This window comes from Chanodichthys erythropterus, chromosome 12 (genome assembly GCF_024489055.1).
Source record: "Chanodichthys erythropterus isolate Z2021 chromosome 12, ASM2448905v1, whole genome shotgun sequence".
Classification (NCBI taxonomy): Eukaryota; Metazoa; Chordata; class Actinopteri; order Cypriniformes; family Xenocyprididae; genus Chanodichthys; species Chanodichthys erythropterus.
In genome coordinates this window covers 38,989,736-39,013,891 of record NC_090232.1, presented here as the reverse complement: position 1 = coordinate 39,013,891, position 24,156 = coordinate 38,989,736, and the positions used below count along the sequence as shown (strand labels likewise).

Sequence of the window (24,156 nt, the reverse complement as noted above, 5' to 3'; positions counted from 1 at the left end):
AATCTTTTGTGCAAATCCAGCTTTGAACTGACCCTCGTTTGTGAAACAGTCCGACGTAAAATGACGGCATGGTAACAACACTCTATTACAACTCTTCCTCTTCTCAAAATCAGCCCAACATGGCCTTGACCCCTTTGTTGTATGTTCTTGGGGGAGGGCTTATGTAAATTTTGGGGTTTGTGATGTCACCAACCCAGAAAGAAGCTCATTGTAGTCCCTACCAGCCTTTTGTTGGAGTCCTTAAAAAATGATTTCTGTAAAAGAAAATATCTTCTTTTGCATTGAACTTTGAGTGTCGTAACTTTGCAGATGTTGTTTATGCTCAAACAGCAACATTAAACACTAACTAAAGTTAAAAAACTGAAATCATAATCAAGATTCCCTTTAAAGAGCATGACACAGCATCAAAACTTTCAAAATCAATAGAACAGCAAACTACAAAATAAAGTGTCTCACAGAGAATGCCCATGAGATTAGTATAGTCTGAGTCTAGACTCAGTTTATATAAAGGATTTTGTTTTGAAACCAGTAGGTCAAGATCTCTTTGAGTGGAAAATGGTCTTATTCAATGATATTATTGAGTTCAAATGGGTTTACTGGATCTTTACTCATCTTGATGACTCCGGACAACTCCTCCTAATCCTCCCCACTGATTTAAAGGAAAAGAAAAAATGATTACTCACAAACTTTTTTTTCTTTCAACAGAAGAATGCTAGTTCTTGAGAGCCTGTTGTTTATAATTACTAACTCTCTGAATGTGCAAACAAGTGTTTGGCAAACATGACTAGAGACAAAGTGGAAGAGATAGTGTTCAACCTCTAATGCACAAGGCTATGAGATATGCTGACAGGAAAAGTTTGCACTAAGTTTAAACATTTACAGCATTAGCAAGAACATTCATCTGGGAAAACAGAAACCAAATGGGGGGGGGGGACCAACACTCAAGGCTCTCTTTCTTCCCATTGTTGTTGTCATTTTACATGAACTCTAATGGTGTGACCCTGATCCATTAGCACATCTTTCAACCCTACAAACTTCTCATGACTATCTCATGGACATTCCAGATCAATCTGGCCTCCATCCCAGAGACCTGGAGGGGGTTCAGGCCGACCAACCGCCAAGAAAACTGGCCATACGACACCTCCAAGTGGGGCCAAGAGCCAGACTGTAGATTTACAGGGAGAGGGGAATGTCAGAAGAGGAAACCAGGGGATCTTAAGGACAAAGACTAAAGGAGGAGTTCTACATCAAAGAGGAAGAATGTCTCAGAAAAGACGAGAAGGATAAAACAGACACTTAACATTTAGATTGTGAGCATATGAAAGCATTCACGTTTGCAGGCAACTCTTCGTGTTTGTGGTTTGTGTATACACAAGCGTTTGCCCATAAATACCACGTGGTAAGCCAATTAGCTTGTGTGTGTGTGTGTGTGTGTGTGTGTGTATAAAGGACAGTTCACACCAAGAACGATAACTAAAAAAATAACTATAATGCTATTAGCATCCACACCAATGCATGATATCGTTCTGTTTATTATAAACATGTTGTCTACCACTTTATGTGCTTGCACTCTTTAAAGTCAGGTACATTCTGATTGGCTGTTTTTATTGTTCATGAGCTGGAAAAAAAAGTGATTCCAATGGTTTCTCTGTGCCATTATCGTTTTAGTTGTGGTGTGGACTCTGCTATTCTATTAAATTTAGAACGATTTTTAAAACTATTATTATCCTTGGTGTGAACGGGCATTAAGGGACTCACCGCTTTCGCTCTTCTCGATCACGTCCACCGTCTCTCCAGCCTTCAGACTGATCTCCGAGTTCTCCTGCCGCTCGTAGTTGGCCACCACCACGTACTGCTCCAGCACCATGGGCTCACTGCTGTCCAGTCCTGCCGACGAGGGGAAGAAACAGGCTGTCAGCCACCGTCCCGCCATCCCCGCACCTCCCCCGCCAACCCTGCCTTGCCAGCGACCTCCGGCTTGACCCCTGTACACTGCCATCCGCTCTCCACAGCCTAGCGCAACTCCTGCTGTCTGTGCATGCTCCACAACGACGGGCCATTTAGACGAACCTTCGCCCTCGCTGGACGCGCATTTGAATGGGAGGGAAGAACGATTACGAAAAAGTAAGGCGAGGTAAATTTCCTTCAGGGTTTCGAGAGCTCGGTAGGGACTTGGTTATGCCGGGTCTCCATAATACAGTGATGGTTTTCGGGAGGAAACAGGGAGGGATGTTAGGAAGGGAAAAGAGACTGGGAGAGAGCTGTTTACGGTAGGGGACGTGACTCGCGAGTGGAGGAATAGAAAGTTTTTCTTCAACAGATGAGCAAGATCAGGCCTCCCTCCCTCTCTCCTGCCCTCCCTTTCTCGTTTTTCACTCTAATTCTCTCTCTTTCTCCGTCCCTCCTCCCATCTGGCTGAAACGGGGAGAGAAAAAAAACGCCAATCAGGGTAGACTGCTCTCCAAGCCTTAAATAGAAACATATGAGTGGGCCGAGTAAAGAGAGAGAAGCTGTGTTTATGTGAAACGCAAGAAGAAAGCATTTCAGCTGGGGTTAAGCCACACTCTCTTTCTCTATCCTTCTCTCTTTCTTTTGTATTTCCTCTGACAATCTCTTTAACCTGGTCTTCTTCATCAATGACTTAAAGGGATGTTGCAGCCTAAAATTAAAATGCTGTAATTATTTAGTCAGCCTTATGTTGTCCTAAACCTGTATGACTTTTTTGAAGAATATCCTTTTTTTGTTGCTGTTGTTGTTTTACATATAAAGAAAATTAATAAGTACCAGGGCTTTCAATCTATAAAATAATGGGATAGTTAATTATGCGAGAATTTTCATTTTTGCATGAACTATGCCTTTAAGAGTCAAGTGGCCCTATCACATGACAAGTAGAATTTTCGCAATATTAAATTATAAATTACATCCCACATACACTACTGTTCAAATCCCTATTTCAAATAAATTTTCTATTTATAATAGAATCCTAAAAAAATATGTAGCACTACTGTTTTAACATTGATAATAATAAGAAATATTATTTGAGCAGCAAATCAGCATATTAGAATGATTTCTGAAGGATCATGTGACACTGAAGACTGGAGTAATGATGCTGAAAATTCAGCTTTGACATCACACAATAAATTACATTTGAAAATATATTAAAATAGAAAACAGTTATATTAAATTGTAATAATATTACAAAATATTACTGTTTTTACTATATTTAAATTGAATATCCTGTTTAACTCAGAAAAACATGACAGCAATAAAATGGGCTGAAAATGCTGTTTCATATTTTAAAACTAAAGTATAACACATCAAACGTTTCTGTCTTATGCATTCCCAGACTTTCTGCATATAGTTACTTAAACTTCAAATGATGAATTTGTACTTCTAAGAAGCATTTCTTTATTTGCTTGAACTTCAAACACTGTGTGGTTGCTTCTCCCTGTTTTTCTCATGGTGTTGTCTTGAGGCTTTTAATAGGAAATGTTTAAAATGTTCTTAAAAACATAAAATGTGCAATGCATCTTTTTTTCTCTAAAGGCCAAAGAGGTGGCGAGTGCTTTTGCAGTACCACTTTTTACACATACTCAAAGTGTTTTTAGCTGTAACACTGGTATAAATACATTTCTTTTGGACCGCAGTAATGACATGGATTGTCCAGCGCATGTAAAACCATGGTATATGAATACGGCGATGATTCTGTACCATGGTAGTGACATAGTATTATTTTGTACAGGCAATAATTTGTTCATGCAATCTTGGTGGATAAAGGATGCTCATTAATTCAGGGTGTATTAACAAATTCTCCCCAATTAATATTATTTAAGGGGTTAGTATACACTCATGTCGTTCCACACCAGTAAGACCTTTGTTCATCTTCGGAACACAAATTAAGATATTTTTGATAAAATCCAATGGCTCAGTGAGGCCTCCATTGCAAGCAAGACAATGCCCAGAAAGCTACTAAAGATATACTTAAAACTGTTCATGTGACTACAGTGGTTAACATTATGAAGTGACAAAAAATACTTTATGTGCAGCAAAAAAACAAAGTAACTTTATTCAACAATGTCAAGTGAAAGGCGATTTCAAAACACTGCTTCATGAAGCTTCAAAGCTTTACAAATCTTTTGTTTCGAATCAGTGGTTTGGAGCATGTATCAAACTGCCAAAGTCACGCCCCCCAGTCGTGAACCATTGAAATTTCGAAACGCTTATGACGTAACGAAGTCTCGTTTACTGAAATCACGTGACTTTGGCAGTTTGATACACTCTCCGAACCACTGATTCAAAACAAAAGATTCATAAAGCTTCAAAGCTTCATGAAGCAGTGTTTTGAAATTGCCAATTAGGTATTGTTGAATAAAGTCCTTTTGAACTGCTGTAGTAACATGAGCTGTTTTAAATATGTCTTTACTAGCTTTCTGGGCATCCGAAAGTGTTAATTGTATTGTTGGCAATGTAGGCCTCACTGAGCCATCGGATTTTATCAAAAATATCTTCATTTGTGTTCTAAAGATGAACAAAGGTCTTACGGGTGTAGAACGACATGAGGGTGAGTAAATGATGACAGCATTTTCATTTTTGGGTGAACTAACCCTTTAAGTTGGATTGGATTGGTTAAATGAACCAAATCAAGACTTTTTGTACCAAACAAATCTAGCATAAAATCAGGTCTTGTATTCATAGTCAATGTCAAGCTGTCATGATGCCAACAGCCTGTGTGTATTGCTAATGCAATGTGTTTTAACACTCATACGCTTTTAAATCAGGACTACTAGGGAATCCTTTGAGTTCAGTTGCTCAGTGCTGTTAACGCTGTGGGAGAGAAGAGAGAAAGGAGAGCAGGAGTTCTGTATCTTGTCACTAACATCATCAGTACGGAACAAGCTAATTAGCGCTGCCTCACACTTAATGGTGCCATGTCATGCTAAAATGACAACATACTGCATTACCCAACCAAATACTTGCGGGCAGCTGTGCTGAAGTCAACTGTGAAATATATTTCTGACATTTAACACTGTTTGTGCCAATGGCAGATATATTTCACTTCCATCTGACAGTCACCACAACACCACAAAGAACACAGTGCTAATTCCAAACTTTCCATTAGCATCCGTTTACTGTTACTCTAACCCCAGTAACTCTAAATCAGTAGCTATGTTTTTAGAATACAATAACTGGTTATTAGCTGGTAGACAATCTTGGACTAGCAATAAACAAGCTACATTAGCTCAAAATGGTTAAGCTGGGTCGACCAGCTAAAAAAAAACGAACAGATTTGACTAGCTAATGACTAGAAACAATATTCATAAGCTGGATTTTGACATGTTCATGTTTTTAGAAAGGATTTAAACAATGTCATGTGTTATATAATCAGTGCGTTTTCTTAATTTTGCAGTAAACTGACCAATTATGTAGGGTGTGTGTGATGATCATGGTGAAAATACTCTCCACATGGGCTATAGCTCTGTGAGCGTCAGCATTTATTTCCGAAAACAGAGTGCATTCTTTGCTGAAATGTTTATTTGCAGGCCGTCGTCTGTAAGACTTCCCAGGAGAGGGCTGAGAGGAGACCGCAAGCTCTCATGTCATGTTTTACATCCTCTGTTTTCTCACTGAATGTCTTCTTCTGCACTGCTAGCCTTACAACACCTATTCTAAATATTCCCTCTTCTAGCATAAACTTTATAAGCCACATGTAAATCCGCAGACCAAGAATGAGATCTTGCTCTTAAAAATAAAGGGTTTTACATCCTGATGTTTTAGGGGAACATTTCAATCTTTTATGCCTCTTAAATTCCCATAGAGCCATACCCCTACACACATTAATTGCCTATTGAATGGACTTCTCTCTTATTAGAAGTTATCATTATATTAAATTCTAAATTTGCATCAGACTCACTGTTATATTGCAATTAAAAGCATGTATTATGTTGCAATTCCTAACGAGGTTACCGGCCAAATGGTGATTCATAGTGTTTTATTTCTTTGCCAAAGTCAATTTTGACTTACATTTGGCGCTTGACGGGTGTTAATTTTGGACTCTGGGAAAGAGCTGTTTTAGGAACCATTCTTGTAAAAACTGGAAAAATGACCACATTGAAGAGCTGCAAAAGGAAAAGTGACGGTGCATGCGCACATATAAAGCATTTACCTGAGGCCTCAGACTTGGTTGGACTGTCCTGAAGGCCATACATCCAAACTGAGGGCAGCGGAAAAGAGAGGAAAGGAAAAAAAAGAGAGGAGAAAGGGTGCACAAATGTTAGTCAGAACTGAGTGGGAAAAGACACAACAGTGAGAATTGCATGTTTTACTCAAAGCTTCAAAATCCAACCAAAAGTAACTTTTATAACTAACTTCCTCCAAATCTGTTCATAGGCCCTTAGCATGTGCTTTGACATTAGAGTTAATCCTATGATAGGACACTTAATTTAATTTTTTTTAAAAATATAAAAAATGATATACTTCATAGAAAATGAAGCCTATTTTTGGACCATTGAATAATTTTGTGGCAAGGTTATTTTCATCAAGCACTTTTATTAACTTTTTTATTATGCATTTTTGTTTTTATTTCCATCCACATTTCCATTGTTGTAATGTGAACAAATTTTGACTGCAATTTAGTGCAACAAATACCATTATATGTAACTTAAATATGTATTTTTTTCATTACAAATAGGCATCATTTTCTTTATGCAAATTTTTTTGGGGGGGGGTCATATCCCGCTGCCTAACTCATCTCAGCATCTTCTTAACTGGATTTGCCAAATACCCCATACTGGATAAATGGCAAATAGTGCAGTGAACACACAGCTTAACAGAGTTATTAAGCAAGGCGCCATCTGGTTACAATACCCATAAAGCATCACATGGTGTGGAAAACAATGTGACTGTGTGTGTACTCTGACAAATCTATTGCCTGAAAAGCAAGTATGTCTGAGTTTAAGGGTGTGAGGTCAAAGCAGAGTTTCCTAATATCTCCTCTGTTATCACACACACACACAGACCAATCTCCATCAGGAAATTAAATGTCACACGTCACTATCGGTAAAAAATATGAGAAGGCACCAGGGGAGACGTCTCGGCTGACAGGAACAATTACTTTGTTTTTATAACTTATTTCTTTTCAACACTTCAATGGACGCCCCGCAAAGGCCCTTGCATGCATGACACCAAAAAAATGAGGTGTAATTTAACCTGAGTAAACAATGAACGCACTCAAAACTGGCAGAATCCAAGATGTAGGTACTCGCCGTTGCCTTTTTACCCCACAGGACGAACCTCGCCCAATATCCCTCCACCCTTCCGTTCCATTCAACACCTCCGTCTCCTAATCCATTCATTCCTGACATTTCTTTCCTCCTACATTCTATTTGATTAACACAACAAATAAAAATGTAAAATTTGATCCATGCAGTTGTTAGCCTTTCATATCCATATGGATTGTTTCCCACCCAAACCCTGATCTGAACGCTGAAAAATGGCATCAGCTTAACAGGCTCATCACTCACAAAAAATGTCAAACAAATGCCATGGAAATATATTTGTCCACTTTTGGCTTCAAAAGAGCACTAATAACTTCCAAAACTATATAAGATCTAGATGCAAAATCTTCCTCTACGTTAAATAAACATCAATGCGGCATCAATGTTGTTGGAAAAAAATATTTTTTTTTTTTCAAAACTATATTTCGTAAGGATGTCAAAAGTATTAGTACATTAGGGTATTTTACACCGGAGGAACCATTTCAAAATTCTTAGAACTAATGGCAGAAATACTTGCTCTTTGGTGTGTTCGTATCGCAGGAACTGGGAACGATTTTAGTTTTAGGAATGTCTTTCATCCACCAGCCTATATATTTAATCCACTAACTAATCGAATGAAGACAGAGAATGGGAGCGCTGTGTGCTCAGGCTCTGCCGTTCTCAGCGTCGTCCAAAAAAATGTCCTCTGCGCCATCAAAATAAAAGTCACAACGACAAGCACAGCTAAAATCACTTCAGAGTTCCTACTGGCGGTGCGAATCCAACCAGGAAAATGGCTCTAGGGGACCATCTAGTTCTCTGGAACCACCCTAGTGGCTAATTCCTATAACTAAGTTCCTATAACTTCCTTTTGATACCAAGTTGAAAAAAAAAACAAAAGATTCATAAAGCTTCGAAGCAGTGTTTTGAAATCGTTGTCACTAGATATTGAAAAGTCGTTATTTTTTTGCTGCACAAAAAGTATTCTCGTCGTTTTATAATATTAAGGTATACTGAACTCACATGAACTGTTTTAAATATGTTTTTAGTACCTTTCTGGATCTTGAGAGGTTTGGTGACATTGCTGGCAATGGAGGCGTCACTGAGCCATCTGATTTTATCAAAAATATCTTAATTTGTGTTCCGAAGATGAACGAAGGGCTTACGGGTGTAGAACGACATGAGGGCGAGTAAATAATGACAGAAATTTCATTTTTGGGTGAACTATCCCTTTAACTACACTGTAAAAAAAAAAAATCTGTAGTCTTTACAAAATAATTTTGGCAGCTGTGGTTGCCAGAATAATTTTGTAAAAAATACAGAAAAACTGTGTAAACATTTACAGAACAAACTGTAAATTTTACAGTATAAATCTGTAATTTAAGAAAATTTGAATGTAAACCAATAAAGTCAACAATGCACATTACTACTAAAATCTGTTTTGTACCTTTAACATATACTGACAAGCATCATAATAATGCAAATGGTAAAAGAGAAAGCCACTTGAAGAATCAGAGTTCATCACAAGCAGCTTTTCCACAAGCTGAAGTATATATACTAATATAAAGAAGGTGCAAAGAGTCATTCACGCAAATGCAAAACACCATCATGGTAACCCACAACACTTAAATAATGCAATAAACATTCATTAAACAACAGAAGATGTAACATAAAACCACATGACTGATAACAAAAACTATTAAGAAACATGATTACTTAAAATACTTTCAAATGTGGAGTGTCACACAGGGAATTGTGGGAACATCAGTTTACAGATTTTGACTGTAAATTATACATTGATTTTTTATTTTTTACTTAGAATAATTGTAAAATGTACAGCATTTTATTGTGAAAATTGCATAAATGTCTGGTTAGAGCTTTTACAGTTTTTCCCTGTATATAATACGGGAACTTACTGTTAACCTACTTACATTTTTTTCCGTAGTGTTTTTACAATATTTTACTGTTAAAATCACATTCATTTTTTACAGTGTAAACAACATTAATGAAAAAGGGAGAAAATGAATCACTCATGCTTTTAATTTATTTTTTGCTCTTCATTTCTGACTGTTGACTTTAAAATAATTATTTGGAAAAACTTGTTTTACAGGTACAATATGTAAAATTTTTGCAGTAAAATATCAAAAACCCACTAGGCTAGTGTTATATATTTTGTCCAGCTGATTACAAACAATATCTCTAATGTTTTCAACTACTTGTAAATCATGAGAAAATTCCCATTCTAAACAGTGACACGGGGCAGTGCAGTCGCCTGTCAATGACGTCAGTTTTGTTACCGCCTTTACTGAAACCAGAAACCACATGACAACAGTGCCGTGGACAAATGCGGAAGTAGTGTCTAGCGTCCAGCAAACCACTAGCTCGCTTCAAGCAGTTCCTTATTTACTTCTTGCACGATTTATGGTGGATTGTGTTACTTATTTATGGAACATAATTACTGTTTACCATCTGCCGCTGGTTCTGTCGACAAGGACAGCTCCCGTAAACTCATGACCGGAAAAGCGGAAGCGGCATATTAGATGTTATTGAAAATTGCTTTGGTATTGAAATTGGTGTTGAATATTGAATTTTGTCATGAAAATCCTTCTTACTTTCCAGTTCAGGGTTGATCTCGAGGTCAACACTGCACTCCATTTAAAAAAAAAAAAAAAAAAAACTTCATGGAGTTTGAATTAAAGTGACTCAAGTGCCTTGGAGGTCAAATCATTAACAAATGCTCCACACCCCAGTGAACAGATCCGCCCCTTTAGTGAAGCTCTTCACATCTGACAGATATTAACTTTCCACCTCTCTGACCCTTCCTTCACACAGAAACACTCACTGTTATGAACATATTCTCAATCTCTCACACTCCCACCAATGACAAATAGACACACACAGCATCACTCACACACACACACTAGCGATTAAGCTCAGGTCACTGCTAGTAGAACCGAGGGAACGTCTGTTTTGGTTTCTCTCACTGTAATTTACGTCTCTTTCCTGACCCCAAACAGTCGACCTCCCTCCATAACAGGAAACATATATGTCTTTCTTACTTTTGTGTGGAAGGAATTGTGTTTCACCCATGCTATAGTATTACAATAAACATGTCTGAAGAAAAATACAAAACTTGTGCATTATGGACTTCCTTGAAAGAGTCTTTGATCTGTGTGGTTTTAGACATCTCTTGGCTTGAGCATTCCCTACAGCACACTGGAGATATTTTGGGCTCTATGTAAAAGACGGTTATGTTGATTTGAATATTTTGAACTGATCCAGTTGTTGGCTATGCAAGCTCAGCATGTATAAGCTGCAAAATCAAGAAAATATCAACAAACTAAAATCAAACCATATGCTGTTCAATTGTGTTTTGGCAGAGAGGTCATGAGAGAGAAAAGACTGCACACTTCAAAAAACAAAACACATGCTAAACAACACAAATCTATTTTTGTACCAATGGGGGACTTTTTGGAGAACTTTTAGGCCCTAGGGGTTGATTTTTAATTTTAATTTTTCATCTTTTTATTATAAGTGGTTCACATTAAAACTTTGAAAAGTCTTTTTAAAAGTTAAAAGTCTTATTATGCTATTGTTATGTGCATTTTGTCATTTTTATTTTTTTTTTAAATATTTAAATATTTAATTTTTCAACTTATTCAAATCTTATTTCAACATTTTTGTTTAAAGTTTCATCTATTTGTATTTTATTTCTTTATTTTAACTGTTTATTTCAAACGTTTTTTTAAATAGTTTTAGTTATAAAAACACTGTCCAATGCTATCTTTAAAAAAAAAAAAAAAATCTAAATCCATCATATAAATGTTTGCATTTTTAACACTAGAAGTCCCAGAGAGCAGCCATTTGGCTTTTCTACCTATAAAACCCGCAGGACAGCCGATGGGCTGGAAGTCTTTAGGCTAATATCCTTAATCAGCTGTGAACAGTTGCTTTTGTTATGTAAACAATGTGGGGCCATGCTGAGCCACTTCAAGGAAACTTGTGTTTCACTTTGCCATCTTAGGGAGAAATCAACACACATGTTTTTTATTTCCTTTGTTGCTGAGATCTATTGATAAAAATAGTACAAAATAAAATAAAGAAACCAACCATTTGTACACATATTTACAAATAATATTAAAAAGTGAGTGAGTACATTCCAGCAATCACTCACAATCCTGGCACTGCCTGGCAATATATTATAAATACATTTTGTATATATTCATTATATATTAATCTTATATTTGAAATACATCATAAGTCCATTTTTAAAAGTGTTTGAAAGATGGGTTCAAGTGTACTACAAGTGGTAACTAAATACATTTTTCTATACAGAGATAGTATGTTAAAAGCACATTTTAGTTCAAATTCATGGTGCCTCAAAATAGCACAGTTGAGTACACTTAGATGTTCTTAAGATTATCTTAAGAAGTACTAAAGAAGAGCTTTTAGTATATTAAGTACAAAATAAGTGCACGGAAATAGAGCACTGGACATTATGGAAGTGTATAAGTGTACTAAAATAAAGTGTATTTTACTGCACTTTTTTTCACCTGGGTAGACACTCCAACACTTTCCGTTTGCATTAAGATTATTTTTATTACCACACTGGCAGATATTGATAATTTTACTTAAGTAAAATGCACTTAATTTAGATCCCCCCAGGAAACAAGACTAAATATCATATATAATTTTCTCATATAGAAAATCCATCTTGATTTAAGATTTTTTTTTTTTATTTACTTGAAATAGGATAAAAAAAAAACTTAGTATGAAAAGCATTTTTGCAGTATGAATGAGTGAGTTAACTTTTTAAACATCACTTCATTTCAGGGTTAACATAGTCAGAGTTTTCACTTAACCTCCTTTCTGAAACCGGCCCATGGTCAATCAAGTTCTCTGCTTTTAGCAGCCCTCCCTCCCCCACACATACAAACAAGCCACCAGCAACCATTCACACACACACACCCCCAACCCCCCTGCAGATTGCTCAGGTAATGACCATATTTACACATGAATTGATGCTAATGATAGCCAAAAGACTAGCCAGTTAGCATCCACTTGGCTAAAGGAGAGTTACAAATCTCTGGGACTTCTAGTGTTAAAACAATGATCTAAACAAATACTAAAATAATCATAAATCATTTCATTAATCATAATGTATGCCAACCGACAGCTTCATGGGCACTGAAAATTCAGCTTTTCTATCATTTATAGTTTTCACAGTTAAAGAGAGACAGTATCATTTCTACAATAATTCCATTAATTTTTTATAAACAAGGAAACTCTGTCAAACATGCCTAGAAACAAATTAAATTAAACATCCTGTCATTTTCCAGTAGCTAAGTGGTCAAACTACATTCATTAAACATCATAAACAAGGACTTTTTAACCATAAAACCACACTGACCTATTTAAGCCCATTCCTTTCAATAGAAGTAGAACAGACAAACATACACCACACATACATACGCAAACATGGCCTTTCCTCTCAAACTAAAACTATCCCTCCTCCCCTAAAACTCCCATCTGTTCCGCACGCCTCTCTCTCGTTCTCTCTCCGTATGGCCCCTCCACTCCTCCACAGAGCCCTGAGTCTTGTGTAAACAAGCTTAGCTAGTCCGACGTCACACAGAACCCACTCTGCCACGTAAACCAGGGTCTGACTGACTGACCCCATTCCAGCAGAACCCCACAATCCAGCCTCCGTTTTCCCTCTCCACATCTGACTCTCACACGAGGAGCAGAATGTGGGGAACTGCAAGTAATGCGTGTCCTTTCCTCGCAGTGGAAGAAGTGCCCATACTGGAAGACATCTGAACACTCTAAGAGGAGTGTGTGTAAAAACATCCTGGTACCTGCATGGGGTGCTGTAGCCCAGTGGTTAAAGCTCAACCCAAAAGTTCAAATTCACAAAGGTATGATCTGTGAACTACCTGTATCACCACTGGGTCTTTAAGGAATTTAAACTCAGGCTAACTTCCAGGGGGATTGGATTAATAAACTCCTCTTTAGTTTTAGCCAGGGCTTGACAATAACTTTTTTGTTTGCTCACCAGCTACTGTGGCTATTAGTTTTCCAAAGTTACTAGCCACTCTATTTTTAATATTATCTCATAATTTGGCAGCAATTGCTGTCACTTTAAGACCTGATGCACGGATCCATTATACTGTTACACATGAGTTTTCTTTCTCAACTGTTTACATTCACTTAAAACATAACTGACTGTGTTTATGTGAATACTCACCAAGGCCGCATTTTGACATTATTTTTTTGTGTATTTGAATGTTTAAGCACAATAAGCAGTGAAAAAGAACTTATTTCAGTACTGAGAGGCAGTTTTATGTGAGCGCTCTTTGGGTGTGAACACAAAATCTGCGGGAATGAGTAAAATTATGCACAATACGCGTAATCCCATGCCTAAATTCAAGCCCTGTAACATCAACAATATTCATCCAGAGCAAATGAAACGAGTGAGTCAACTCGCTGAGCAAAAAAGTGCAGCTGGTATCTATTCTGTGGAAAATTACTAATGGAAGTGTTTCAGACAGTTAAGAAAAATCTATATTTTTGACATCATTACATTGCACTTAGTTTATTATTTTAAATGCCTTTTTAAAAGATTACAATTGAAAAATATATATAGTATATATAAAATTCAACCCACCAAAGTGGTTAGTAGGAGTGATTGCTGAAATCAACCTGCATTTGGTGGGTTGGCATGTGTTCATGTCAAGCCCTGGTTATAGCACAAAAACATGAATGAACATCAGAATGTATGTTAAAAGATACAGTCCAACTTAGTGAAATATACTGTACCATCACCAAATTAGTGTTTCAACCACAGAAAAATGTCAATAAAACAATCTCAGGTAAGTCATAAGCAAGTTTTTATATGGCAGTCCTCATTTAAATGACTATATCTTAACAATGGTTTGAAACAAAGGTTTGAAACAATAAAACTCTCTGAGTCAAAATGACTGAAAATGTAAGAGCAGGGGACATATAAATGTTCTCTATCATGAGCCCTAGAAGATAGATCAGATGGTTTTGGCACACTTTACCTAATCCTCAAGGTTTTGAACTTCTGAACAGGTGGTTTGTGTCTTCAAGCTGACATAAGAGCAGTTCTGAGAGGACAGTCTTCTAGCAGCATCAGGCAAAACTGATCCCTATTTGGGGCTTAAGTGTTTTAAACCCATCTGCTTGTCAAGATGGTCTGTCCCTACGGAAAATGGGACTAACAAGCCAAACTGAGCTCTTTAGGGTCTTAAAGAGTTATGTAAGTCTTGATACTTTTTGAGCTTACTGTATTATAATGGTCTCAAATGTTGATATGCTACAGTAAGGGGACTAAAATCCTACAAAAACAGAAAATAACAGATAATACTACCATAAAGTACTGTATACTATAAAGCATAAAAAAGTTTACAAAAAATATTTGAAAAGAATGGACAAAAATTACAACAAAAAAAAATACTACAAAACACACAAAAACGGGAAAAAAGCACCAAGAAAAACCATCAATGAAGTCCTAAATTAAGAAGCATTATCAAAGCATCAACTAAATCTGACAAAAACACTGATAAAAACAGGTTCTATTACTTATACATACAGGGTTCAGTTGGGTCTGTGACATTTATTTATATAAAGCCCCACAGCTATAGAGTAATACTATTGAATTATGCTCTGTGTGGGTGATTACATTGTAATCATATACTGTTAAAGGGCACCTCAGTGGGAAACAAGGCCCCTGTCTTCCTGCCACCATAAAGCAATGAAAGCTTACTTGTGACCCCTCTCTTTAAACTGTTTACCTAAGCCACAAGGAAACCCTTCTTTAGTTTGTTAGTCTCTATGGCAATATCAAAGTTTGTCTCATGATACACATCATTTCAGTTTGATTATATGCATTTGTCATCAATTTTGGAAAAGCAAAAGCTTAGATGTCTTCCTACACAGGCCCTCTTTCAATTGCAAGAAGAAGATATGCTTTACTTGCACTTTCATAAAGGATAAGTAGATTGTCCACAGCAAACATTTAGACATTTAATGTCCGTTGAAAAGACATCACTCCGACACATCCCGTCATGGTTGAAAAATACACTGCTCCAAAACATGAAAGGAACACTCTGAAAACACATCAGATCTCAATGGGGAAAAATATCATGCTGGATATCTATACTGATATGGACTGGGTAATGTGTTAGGAATGAAAGGATGCCACATCGTTTGATGGAAATGAAAATGATCAACCTACAGAGGACTGAATTCAAAGACACCCCAAAAAATCTAAGTGAAAAAATGATGCAGCAGGTTAGTCCATTTTGCTGAAATTTCATTGCAGCAACTCAAAATGGTACTCAGTAGTTTGTATGGCCCCCACGTGTTTGTATGCATACCTGACAACGTCGGGGCATGCTCCTAATCAGATGACGGATGGTGTCCTGGGGTATTTCATCCCAGATCTGGACCAGGGCATCACTGAGCTCCTGGACAGTCTGAGGTACAGTCTGATGGACCGAAACATAATGTCCCTGAGGTGTTCTATTGGATTTAGGTCAGGCGAGTATGGGGGTCATTCAATGGTATCAATTCCTTCATCCTTCAGGAACTGCCTGCATACTCTCGCCACATGAGGCCGGCATTGTCCTGCACCAGGAACCCAGGACCCACTGCACAAGTGTAGGGTCTGACAGTGGGTCCAAGGATTTCATCCCGATACCTAATGGCAATCAGGGTGCTATTGCCTAGCCTGTAAAGGTCTGTGCATCCCTCCATGGATATGCCTCGTCAGACCCACCACCAAACTGGTCATGCTGAACGATGTTACAGGTAGCATAACGTTCTCCACGGCTTCTCCAGACCCTTTCACGTCTGTCACATTTGCTTAGGGTAAACCTACTCTCATCTGAAAAGCACAGGGTGCCAGTGGAGGACCTGCAAATTCTGGTGTTCAATGGCAAATGCCAATCGAGCTCCACGGTGCCAGACAGTGAGCACAGGGCTCACTAGAGGACACTGGGCCCTCAGGCCACCCACATGAAGTCTGTTTCTGATTGTTTGGTCAGAGACATTTACACCAGTGGCCTGCTGGAGGTCATTTTGTAGGGCTCTGGCAGTGCTCATCCTGTTCCTCCTTGCACAAAGGAGCAGATACCGGTCTTTCTGACCGGTTAAGGACCTTCTACGGCCTTGTCCAGCTCTACTAGAGTAACTGCCTGTCTCCTGGAATCTCTTCCATGCTCTTGAGACTGTGCTGGGAGACACAGCAAACCTTCTGGCAATGGCACGTATTGATGTGCCATCCTAGAGGAGTTGGACTGCCTGTGCAACCTCTGTAGGGTACAGGTATCGCCTAATGCTACCAGTAGTGACACTGAGCCTAGCCAAATCAGTCAGAAAAGATGAGTAGGGAAAAAATGTCAGTGGCCTCCACCTGTAAAACCATTCCTGTTTTGGGGGTCGTCTCATTGTTGCCCATCTAATGCACCTGTTGTTAATTTCATTAACACCAAAGCAGCTGAAACTGATTAACAACCCACTCTGCTACTTAACAGACCAGATCAATATCCCTGGAGTTTAACTCACAATTATCTGATTAAAAAGTGTTTTTTTTGAGCAGTGTAGTTCCAAAATGATAGTTATGAAACGTATCTGAATTAATTTTTAGGAAATGTTCTGTGTTACATATTTTTACCGATTTATGCTGTTCTACTGCCAGGAACTTGACGTTGCCGTTGGACCAATGTTTGCTGGGTCTCTATTTAAGCAATGAGGTACATACAGTCAGTGAGAGCCCATGCTATATTGTGAATACAGCCACTACTGTATATAAATTAATAGAGGTAAATATATAATACAACAAATTATTTTATATATATTATATATATATATTATATAAGTAATATAACACAAGCATGTGTACTGTTTTTAATATGTGATCAGTTTTCAACACAGGCCTAAGGCCGAATCACAGCCGTGTGGATAATCCGTAAAACAACACAATTCTGAGTGTGAGGGCTGTCCTAATTCCTCGATCAAATTCGAATACTCGATTTTTAAAAATCCTTGAGTGCAATTTAATCGTGTCGATTAACTGGAAAATAGCAGAATTGGCGCTTTCTATGGATGAGAATCCATAAAATGCATTATTAGACCGTTTTCTAAGGCTGCACGAAGTCTTAAAACCATTTAAAACCCAAACTATTGCAAATAGTGTGATTGTGAATTCACAAAAGCAGTGATTCAATTAAATAAATATATGCCCTGTGCTTTAATTATTTACAGCAGCTCCATTTGCAGTAAATGCTGCAAAAGAACTGTTATCATTTACAAGGAGCGCATCTCAAACTCCATTTCTGCATATGCTGTGAGCTTGGGTTGCTTATAACGTTCATCTGGGAAGGCAACGTGCACCATTTCATCAGATTTGCAATGTAAATCATTTATAAACCATCGTAAGCACAGGAGAATACATCAACATGTTTCTAAATATGCGAACTATATTCTTGTTCAAAAAATTACAGTGGCTGTATCATTTCTATCATAAAGTAGTCAAATATTGCAGATTAAGTTAACATTTGAATTAAATGTTATTTGGCCAATAAGGATTTGATTTGCTGTAAAGTGTAACAACACCAGGCCATTGTCGCCCTCTGCAGGCATTTGTTATAATACATAATAAGTTGATAATTTATATTATGTATTTTATATTATGTATTCTAACAGTGTTGTTCTATAAAACCATATGATTACTTGCTTTTGATACTTTATTTGAACCAAAAGTTATTGCCTCATTTTTATTAAATATGTAATCTGATTACTCAATTAATTGTCATAATAATCGACGATTACTCGATTACCAAAATAATCGTTAGTGACAGCCATAGTGATATTGCTTTTATATAACAATTCAATAAACAGGAAGTTAATATTGAGTAACTTACACACAATGGGTCTCATTCATGAAACATTCGTAAATATACGAGTAAATATGCGAGTGATTTGCGCGTAAAGAGACTTTCCCAAAAACTCTTCTCCTGATTCACAAATACTTTGTAAACGTCAGAAGTGATAGTGAAATGTGTGTGTGTGTTAATGAATTCCAATCAGTCGTAAATGGGACGTCCGTGCACGCTCATTCTCAATTACCATAAATCCCGCCCATTAAATCCCACTGACAACTATATATGGGCATCATATTATGACACCAAATGAAGGATTTTGGACATTTTATAGGAAACAATTTCCATAACAAATAAGGGGCCATTAGTTTGCCCAACCATATTGAAATCTATCCATTATTTGATTAAAGTGCTCCGTTTGCTGATGCCATTACTGGCTCTCACAATAAAAGTAAAAAGAAAAAACGTATGTAATTACTGTATATAATATTTTTTCAAAATGCTGTGTAAATATGTACCTTATTAAGGTGAATTAAAATGCAGCCTTATTAATGAGCAAAACGTTCGGATGTTAAACGCACTATTTACGCGTGGCTGGGAGCAGGTGTAGATTTCTTTCGTACCAACTAACATTTGGAAAATACGAACATTTTAATGAATCCGAAAATTTACGCCAGAACCACTTTACACACGATTTACACAAAAATTCGTTCTGCTCGTGTTTCATGAATGAGACCCAATATTGCCAGTTACATTGTTCTTTTATGAGTACTGTGAAATTGGATGGATATACCTCCTTTGTCACATATTGTCACAATTTCATTTACTATATAGGGAAGTATGCAATTTCGGATACAGCCATTCAGTGATCTGAATGAAAAAATTGAATGAGTTAGTTGACATGAAAGAGATGGTCCTCACTGCAAAACACAAGATCCAAGGGGCGGGGTTGGATCTAGATCAAACTCCTCCCACTTTCCATAGCCCTAAACCTACCCGACTCCGCCCCCTGGCTCTAAACCTACCCTTCTCCACCCCCTGGTTCTAGATCCAACTCCTCCCACTTTCCATATAACTTAACGTACCCGACTCCGCCCTTTTGATCTCGAGTGTTCTGCGGTGAGGGGCTACTGGTCCATTGGCGTAATAATGTAACCAGCAGGAAGTCCTTGAAAACCGCCCTTCACTAATGCATCAGACTGGAGGGCCAGTACTAAATATAAATATAAATGGATCTGAATTGATGAGAAATGCTTTAAAGAAGTAATGTTTTCATAATTAATCATTGCCCATCTGTAATGAAAACAATGCTTCTTCAAGGCTTCATGTTGTCATGCAAATAAGAAATTTCCAAAACATTTAAAATGACATTTCTCAACACAATGTGGGAGCTCTGGTGAACAGGACTGCCAGGGGATGTACGAAGCCCACGCCTGGAACAAGTTTGTTTTTGATAATGACACTTCCCAGCTGCAGTTTCCACCTGCTAAACCCTCAGAGATAATTAATTAGCTTGGAAACCAAAGAGCCAGACGTTCAAACGGACAGAAAGATGGGGACAATTTGAAACCACAGATCTCTACAAATAAAAATAAATTACAAATTTCCAAACATACAAAATATATACTTGAATAATTAGTATAACATCTTCAGGATGTCATAGCTAACATAAATTATTACTGATGTTTGACAGATACACATCCAGTGGTCATCTTAAAAACCGAATGGAAAAGAGGATGGTGTTGATGGGAATTCCAGTCATCCAAAAGTCTAAAGAAAAGTGGTTACATATGATTTATTGTCAAATGAGATGTGGAGACAAAAAAGAAAAAACAACAACAGCTGGAATTGCTTATTACATCACTTCAGCTGCGGGTCAAATTTTAACCCAAATGTTAGCAATTTTCAAATGTTGTGAGAGCAAATAAATATGAATTAACAACAGACAACAAACTGATGATGAATGGAAAGACAAATATTTGAAAAGATACTGCAGACCTTATAAATACTGCAAAGGAGTCAAAATAATTTATGTTTCTTAAGAATAACTATTTAGTCTAAAAAATCAACACCAACCAGTGGATGTTTGTCTGGATTAGGTTTTGCTTAGACCAAAATGATCCAACCTGAAAACCTGAAATCGTCGTACTCAGGAATGTCTTTAAGTCTTAAAATAATGTCTTAAAGGTACAGTATGGAAGTTTCACCACTAGAGGTCACTTATTCAAAACAATAACAAAGGCATAGCAAATGAGCGTGGAATCACCTCCAGAGCTGATGGAAAGCAATCAGATGGGACTCAGGCAGAAATCATGTTTATGGATGAGCTACAGTATTAAAGTTTTATTAATGTTACTGTGGTATGAAGCAGGGTGGGGCCGAGAGCCGTGGGAGCGGAATGAGACCAGTGGAGCGAATACTATTGAGAGACACCTGTGCGACACACCGGTCTCGAGTCCCATGGAGGAGCTCTGGACTTTTTACTTATGCTTAAATGCCACAGTCGGCCATCCTTTCATTTTGTTGTTGGTTTATTTTAAGGTTTAAGTTACGTTTAACCCTTTGACGCGTATGATCAAACCGATGTGATTAGAACGTTCAGTGCATTACGTGATCAACTGCCAAATTCAACTGTGCGTGCGAGCTTTAACTGGCGCTAAACCAGAGACGGACGCGCACAGCGCTTTTCATATATCACATATATGCAGTGTTTTCAACTAAATAATGTTCATTTCAGGTTCATTTAAATGCACATAAGTACTAACTAAACAATATATTTAGAGTTTGTAAAATACACAATGATGTCTATAGAAGTGGAAATAACAGCCCTTTCCATTATAACTTGACAACACGTTTAATTCATATCAGATACACATTGTGAAAGTAACTTAAAAGCTTACTCTATTCTTCCCCAGTTCACCGACTCACTTACTTTCATATATTTCGGGAGAAGTGGATAAATTAACGGGTTGTAAATCCAACAGATCCGATTCTCTGTGCGGCGCAAACTAACATGGCGGCGCCCATCGCTCATATGGCTCAACTAACGCGATCGTTATAAAGGTGTTTAAACAGCAAAACACATCCACTTGCACATATTTGGCAATCGGAATATTAGATATTTCATGCTATAGTTAACAAATTTGTGAATATTTTGAATAAAAAAGGAAAAATTAAATGAAAGCAGATCATCATTCATACATTGCTGCGGTGTGTCACGTAGCAAGCAATGATGCGTCACCATGGAAACCATAAAGTGATATGTTCTAAATAACGGTCACCTTATTTAATAATATTTGAAACTTACGTGTGAAAGGGTTAACGTTTGCCGGTTCCCGCCTGATTCTACAGTGAACAGTTGTGTTTGATCACTTAAATGTACATTATTTAATCCTCATGAGACAGCCACAAGTGATGTTAAAATTAAGACCACTTTAACAACTGTTAAAATTGGACTGCACTGTTTTACTTGGTCAAAACAATCATACTAAAATATATTTGAGTGTGTTGAAATTTATGTTAATGTTACTCTACTTGTCGCACATTGCAGTAAGCTAGATCTTAGATTATCATGTTAATAAAAGTTGGATGACTTGTGTTGCTAAATGGCATGTAATTAATTTTAAAGTATATTGTATGGTGGAGAAAATGCTCTATTACTAAAAACAAAGCTCTTTCTGATTATGCTATTTTAGCAACTTGATAGAATAGCATGGTCTCCGAGGCATGGTACAAACATGTTACTCACGGCGAATCAAGAAAACAAGAGATTCAGTATATCAGGGTCAATATGGAAAGACCCCAACATGATGTGTATGTGTGTGTGTGTGTGTGTGTGTGTGTGTGTGTGTGTGTGTGTGTGTGTGTGCTTTTGTTTATATTACATTGTGGGGACCAAATGTCCCCATGATGTAATATAAACCTGAGTTCACCTACATCGTGGGGACCAGCCAGCGGTCCCCACAATGTAAATGGGTTTATAAATCATATAGAATGAGTTTTTGTGAAAAAGTAAAAGTTTGCACAGTTTCCTGTGAGGGTTAGGTTTAGGGGTAGGGGCAGGGTAGGGGGATAGAATGTACAGTTTGTTCAGTGTAAAATGCATTGAAGTCTATGGAAAGTCCCCACAATTCACAAAAACAAACATGTGTGTGTGTGTGTGTGTAAAACTAAACTTGTCTGTGTAGTAAGCCTACTTTCCCTCATCACAAATGTACTGAAATGACTACAGTATAATGGCATATCCCTGCACTCCTTCTCAAAAATGCCTAGAAATGACTCCTAGGTTCAACTGCATGCATGTGATAGAACATGTGCGGTTTACCTCCCAAACACATTCAGCTCTCAACATCACATCACATGAGTACTATAGTTTTTATCTCAAAACATGGGTTTAAGTGCTGCAGCACAAAACCTGTAGAAATTTTTATGTTAAAAACTTTATTCTGTGTCAGCTTAATGTGCATTAGATTTGAAGATGAAAAACTACTGATATTTAAGATTCAGGGTTGCACCTTAAAACAACTTTTTTTCTTCTTTTTTTCTAATTAAAAGTATAGATACATATGGAAGCTTGTCAGAATTGTGAGATAAAAAAGTCGCAATTAACATAACTTTTTTATTCCGTGGCGGAAACAAGCCTCCATAGATACACGCTAAAAGGACAGAAACTAAAATGACATCTGGAATTATTTAATACATCAACACAAAAACGAAATCCGAATTTCAAATATTGTCAGAGCAAATGAATGTGTGTGTGCAAGCGGAAAGCAAACAGATCAAAAACGGAAAACGTTTCTTAAAGGATTTGTTTAAGGGATGTGTGTGGGAGAGACGACAGGAACTCCAACGCTCACTTCAATCCAAATTACATTAGTGTTCAACAGCGTGCGTGTCTGTGTGTGTGTGTGTTTGTGCATGTTTTTTGTGATTTATGAGGACACAAATTTGAATGACATGGGTATTACACTGGTATTACAACGTAAACATGAAATATGAGGACATTTCATGAGTCCTCATATTTAAAATAGCTTTAAAAACATACTAAACAATGTTTTATTAAAAATGTAAAAATGCAGACAGTTTTCTGTGATGGGTAGGTTTAGGGGTAGGGGTAGTGTGTAGGGGACAGAATGTACAGTTTGTACAGTATAAAAACCATTACGCCTCATTTTGTCCTCACTAAGATAGCAAAACAAACCTGTGTGTGTGTGTGTGGATATGCATCCCAACTGCAGAACGGCTGTTCACTCACAAAACACACACACCCTAGCATGCTATGCAAAGGAAACTTGGTTTAATCCTTGTCATAAATCAGATCACTGTGCCTTAATATTACAATAACAGTCTAAAAATAAATAAATATAAATATGTACATATATATATATATAGAAAAATTAAATAAAAAAATAGCACCAACTGCTAAGGTTACATGCTTTTTCTCTGCCTTCAGCTGGACGACTTGGCTGATACCACTTTGGCAATAGAGTGAAGTACAAATGCACATACTTTCATGTGGCTTTCCTCCAAAGTCCTGCCAGTTATTCCCAAACCTTTTACAGCTGACACTCCCAGAGCTTCACAAACCTCTGAGTCATGTCTAATTCTCTAAAGAAACTCGGTCGAAACCCTTTCCCTACCCTGAGCTGAGTGCAAAACAGCAAGTCATTCAATGCCGCAATAGCAGAGAGGGCATGCAGAGTTAGTGAGCGGGGTTGACTTAGTACTTAAACCCGGCAACAGGTTTAACACTGAGACGAGAGGTAAATAAAAAGGCTGTCTTACCTGACTTGCGTTTGGATCCATAATCCCTGTAAAAAAAGCAACAACAGAGTGACATAGTAAGTTACAGTGAGACTATGTCCTGCAGCAGACAGCTGTCACACACACATACACACACACATACACACACACACACTGGAGATGCAGTGAGAGCAAGACGTGTGCCAGGGCAGGGAGCGAGTCTGTGTTAAGATCGAAGGGGCCAGCTGCTATCG

At 37.5% G+C, this 24,156-nt stretch overlaps 1 protein-coding gene across 6 annotated transcripts in view; it reads right to left on the bottom strand.

Moving 5' to 3' along the window:
* Nucleotides 1–24,156, bottom strand: part of sh3pxd2aa (SH3 and PX domains 2Aa) — a 141,591-nt gene that overhangs the window by 32,464 nt on the left and 84,971 nt on the right. For 4 of the 6 annotated variants that reach the window (XM_067405179.1, XM_067405180.1, XM_067405183.1 and 1 more), the window contains exons 6-8: nt 23,945–23,970; nt 6,164–6,211; nt 1,759–1,887 (exon numbers count right to left, since the gene is read on the bottom strand). In XM_067405179.1, coding sequence (XP_067261280.1) covers nt 1,759–1,887; nt 6,164–6,211; nt 23,945–23,970 — 203 coding nt within the window. The remainder of the gene's footprint in view (nt 1–1,758; nt 1,888–6,163; nt 6,212–23,944; nt 23,971–24,156) is intronic. The other 2 variants (XM_067405181.1, XM_067405182.1) reach the window with 1 other exon arrangement.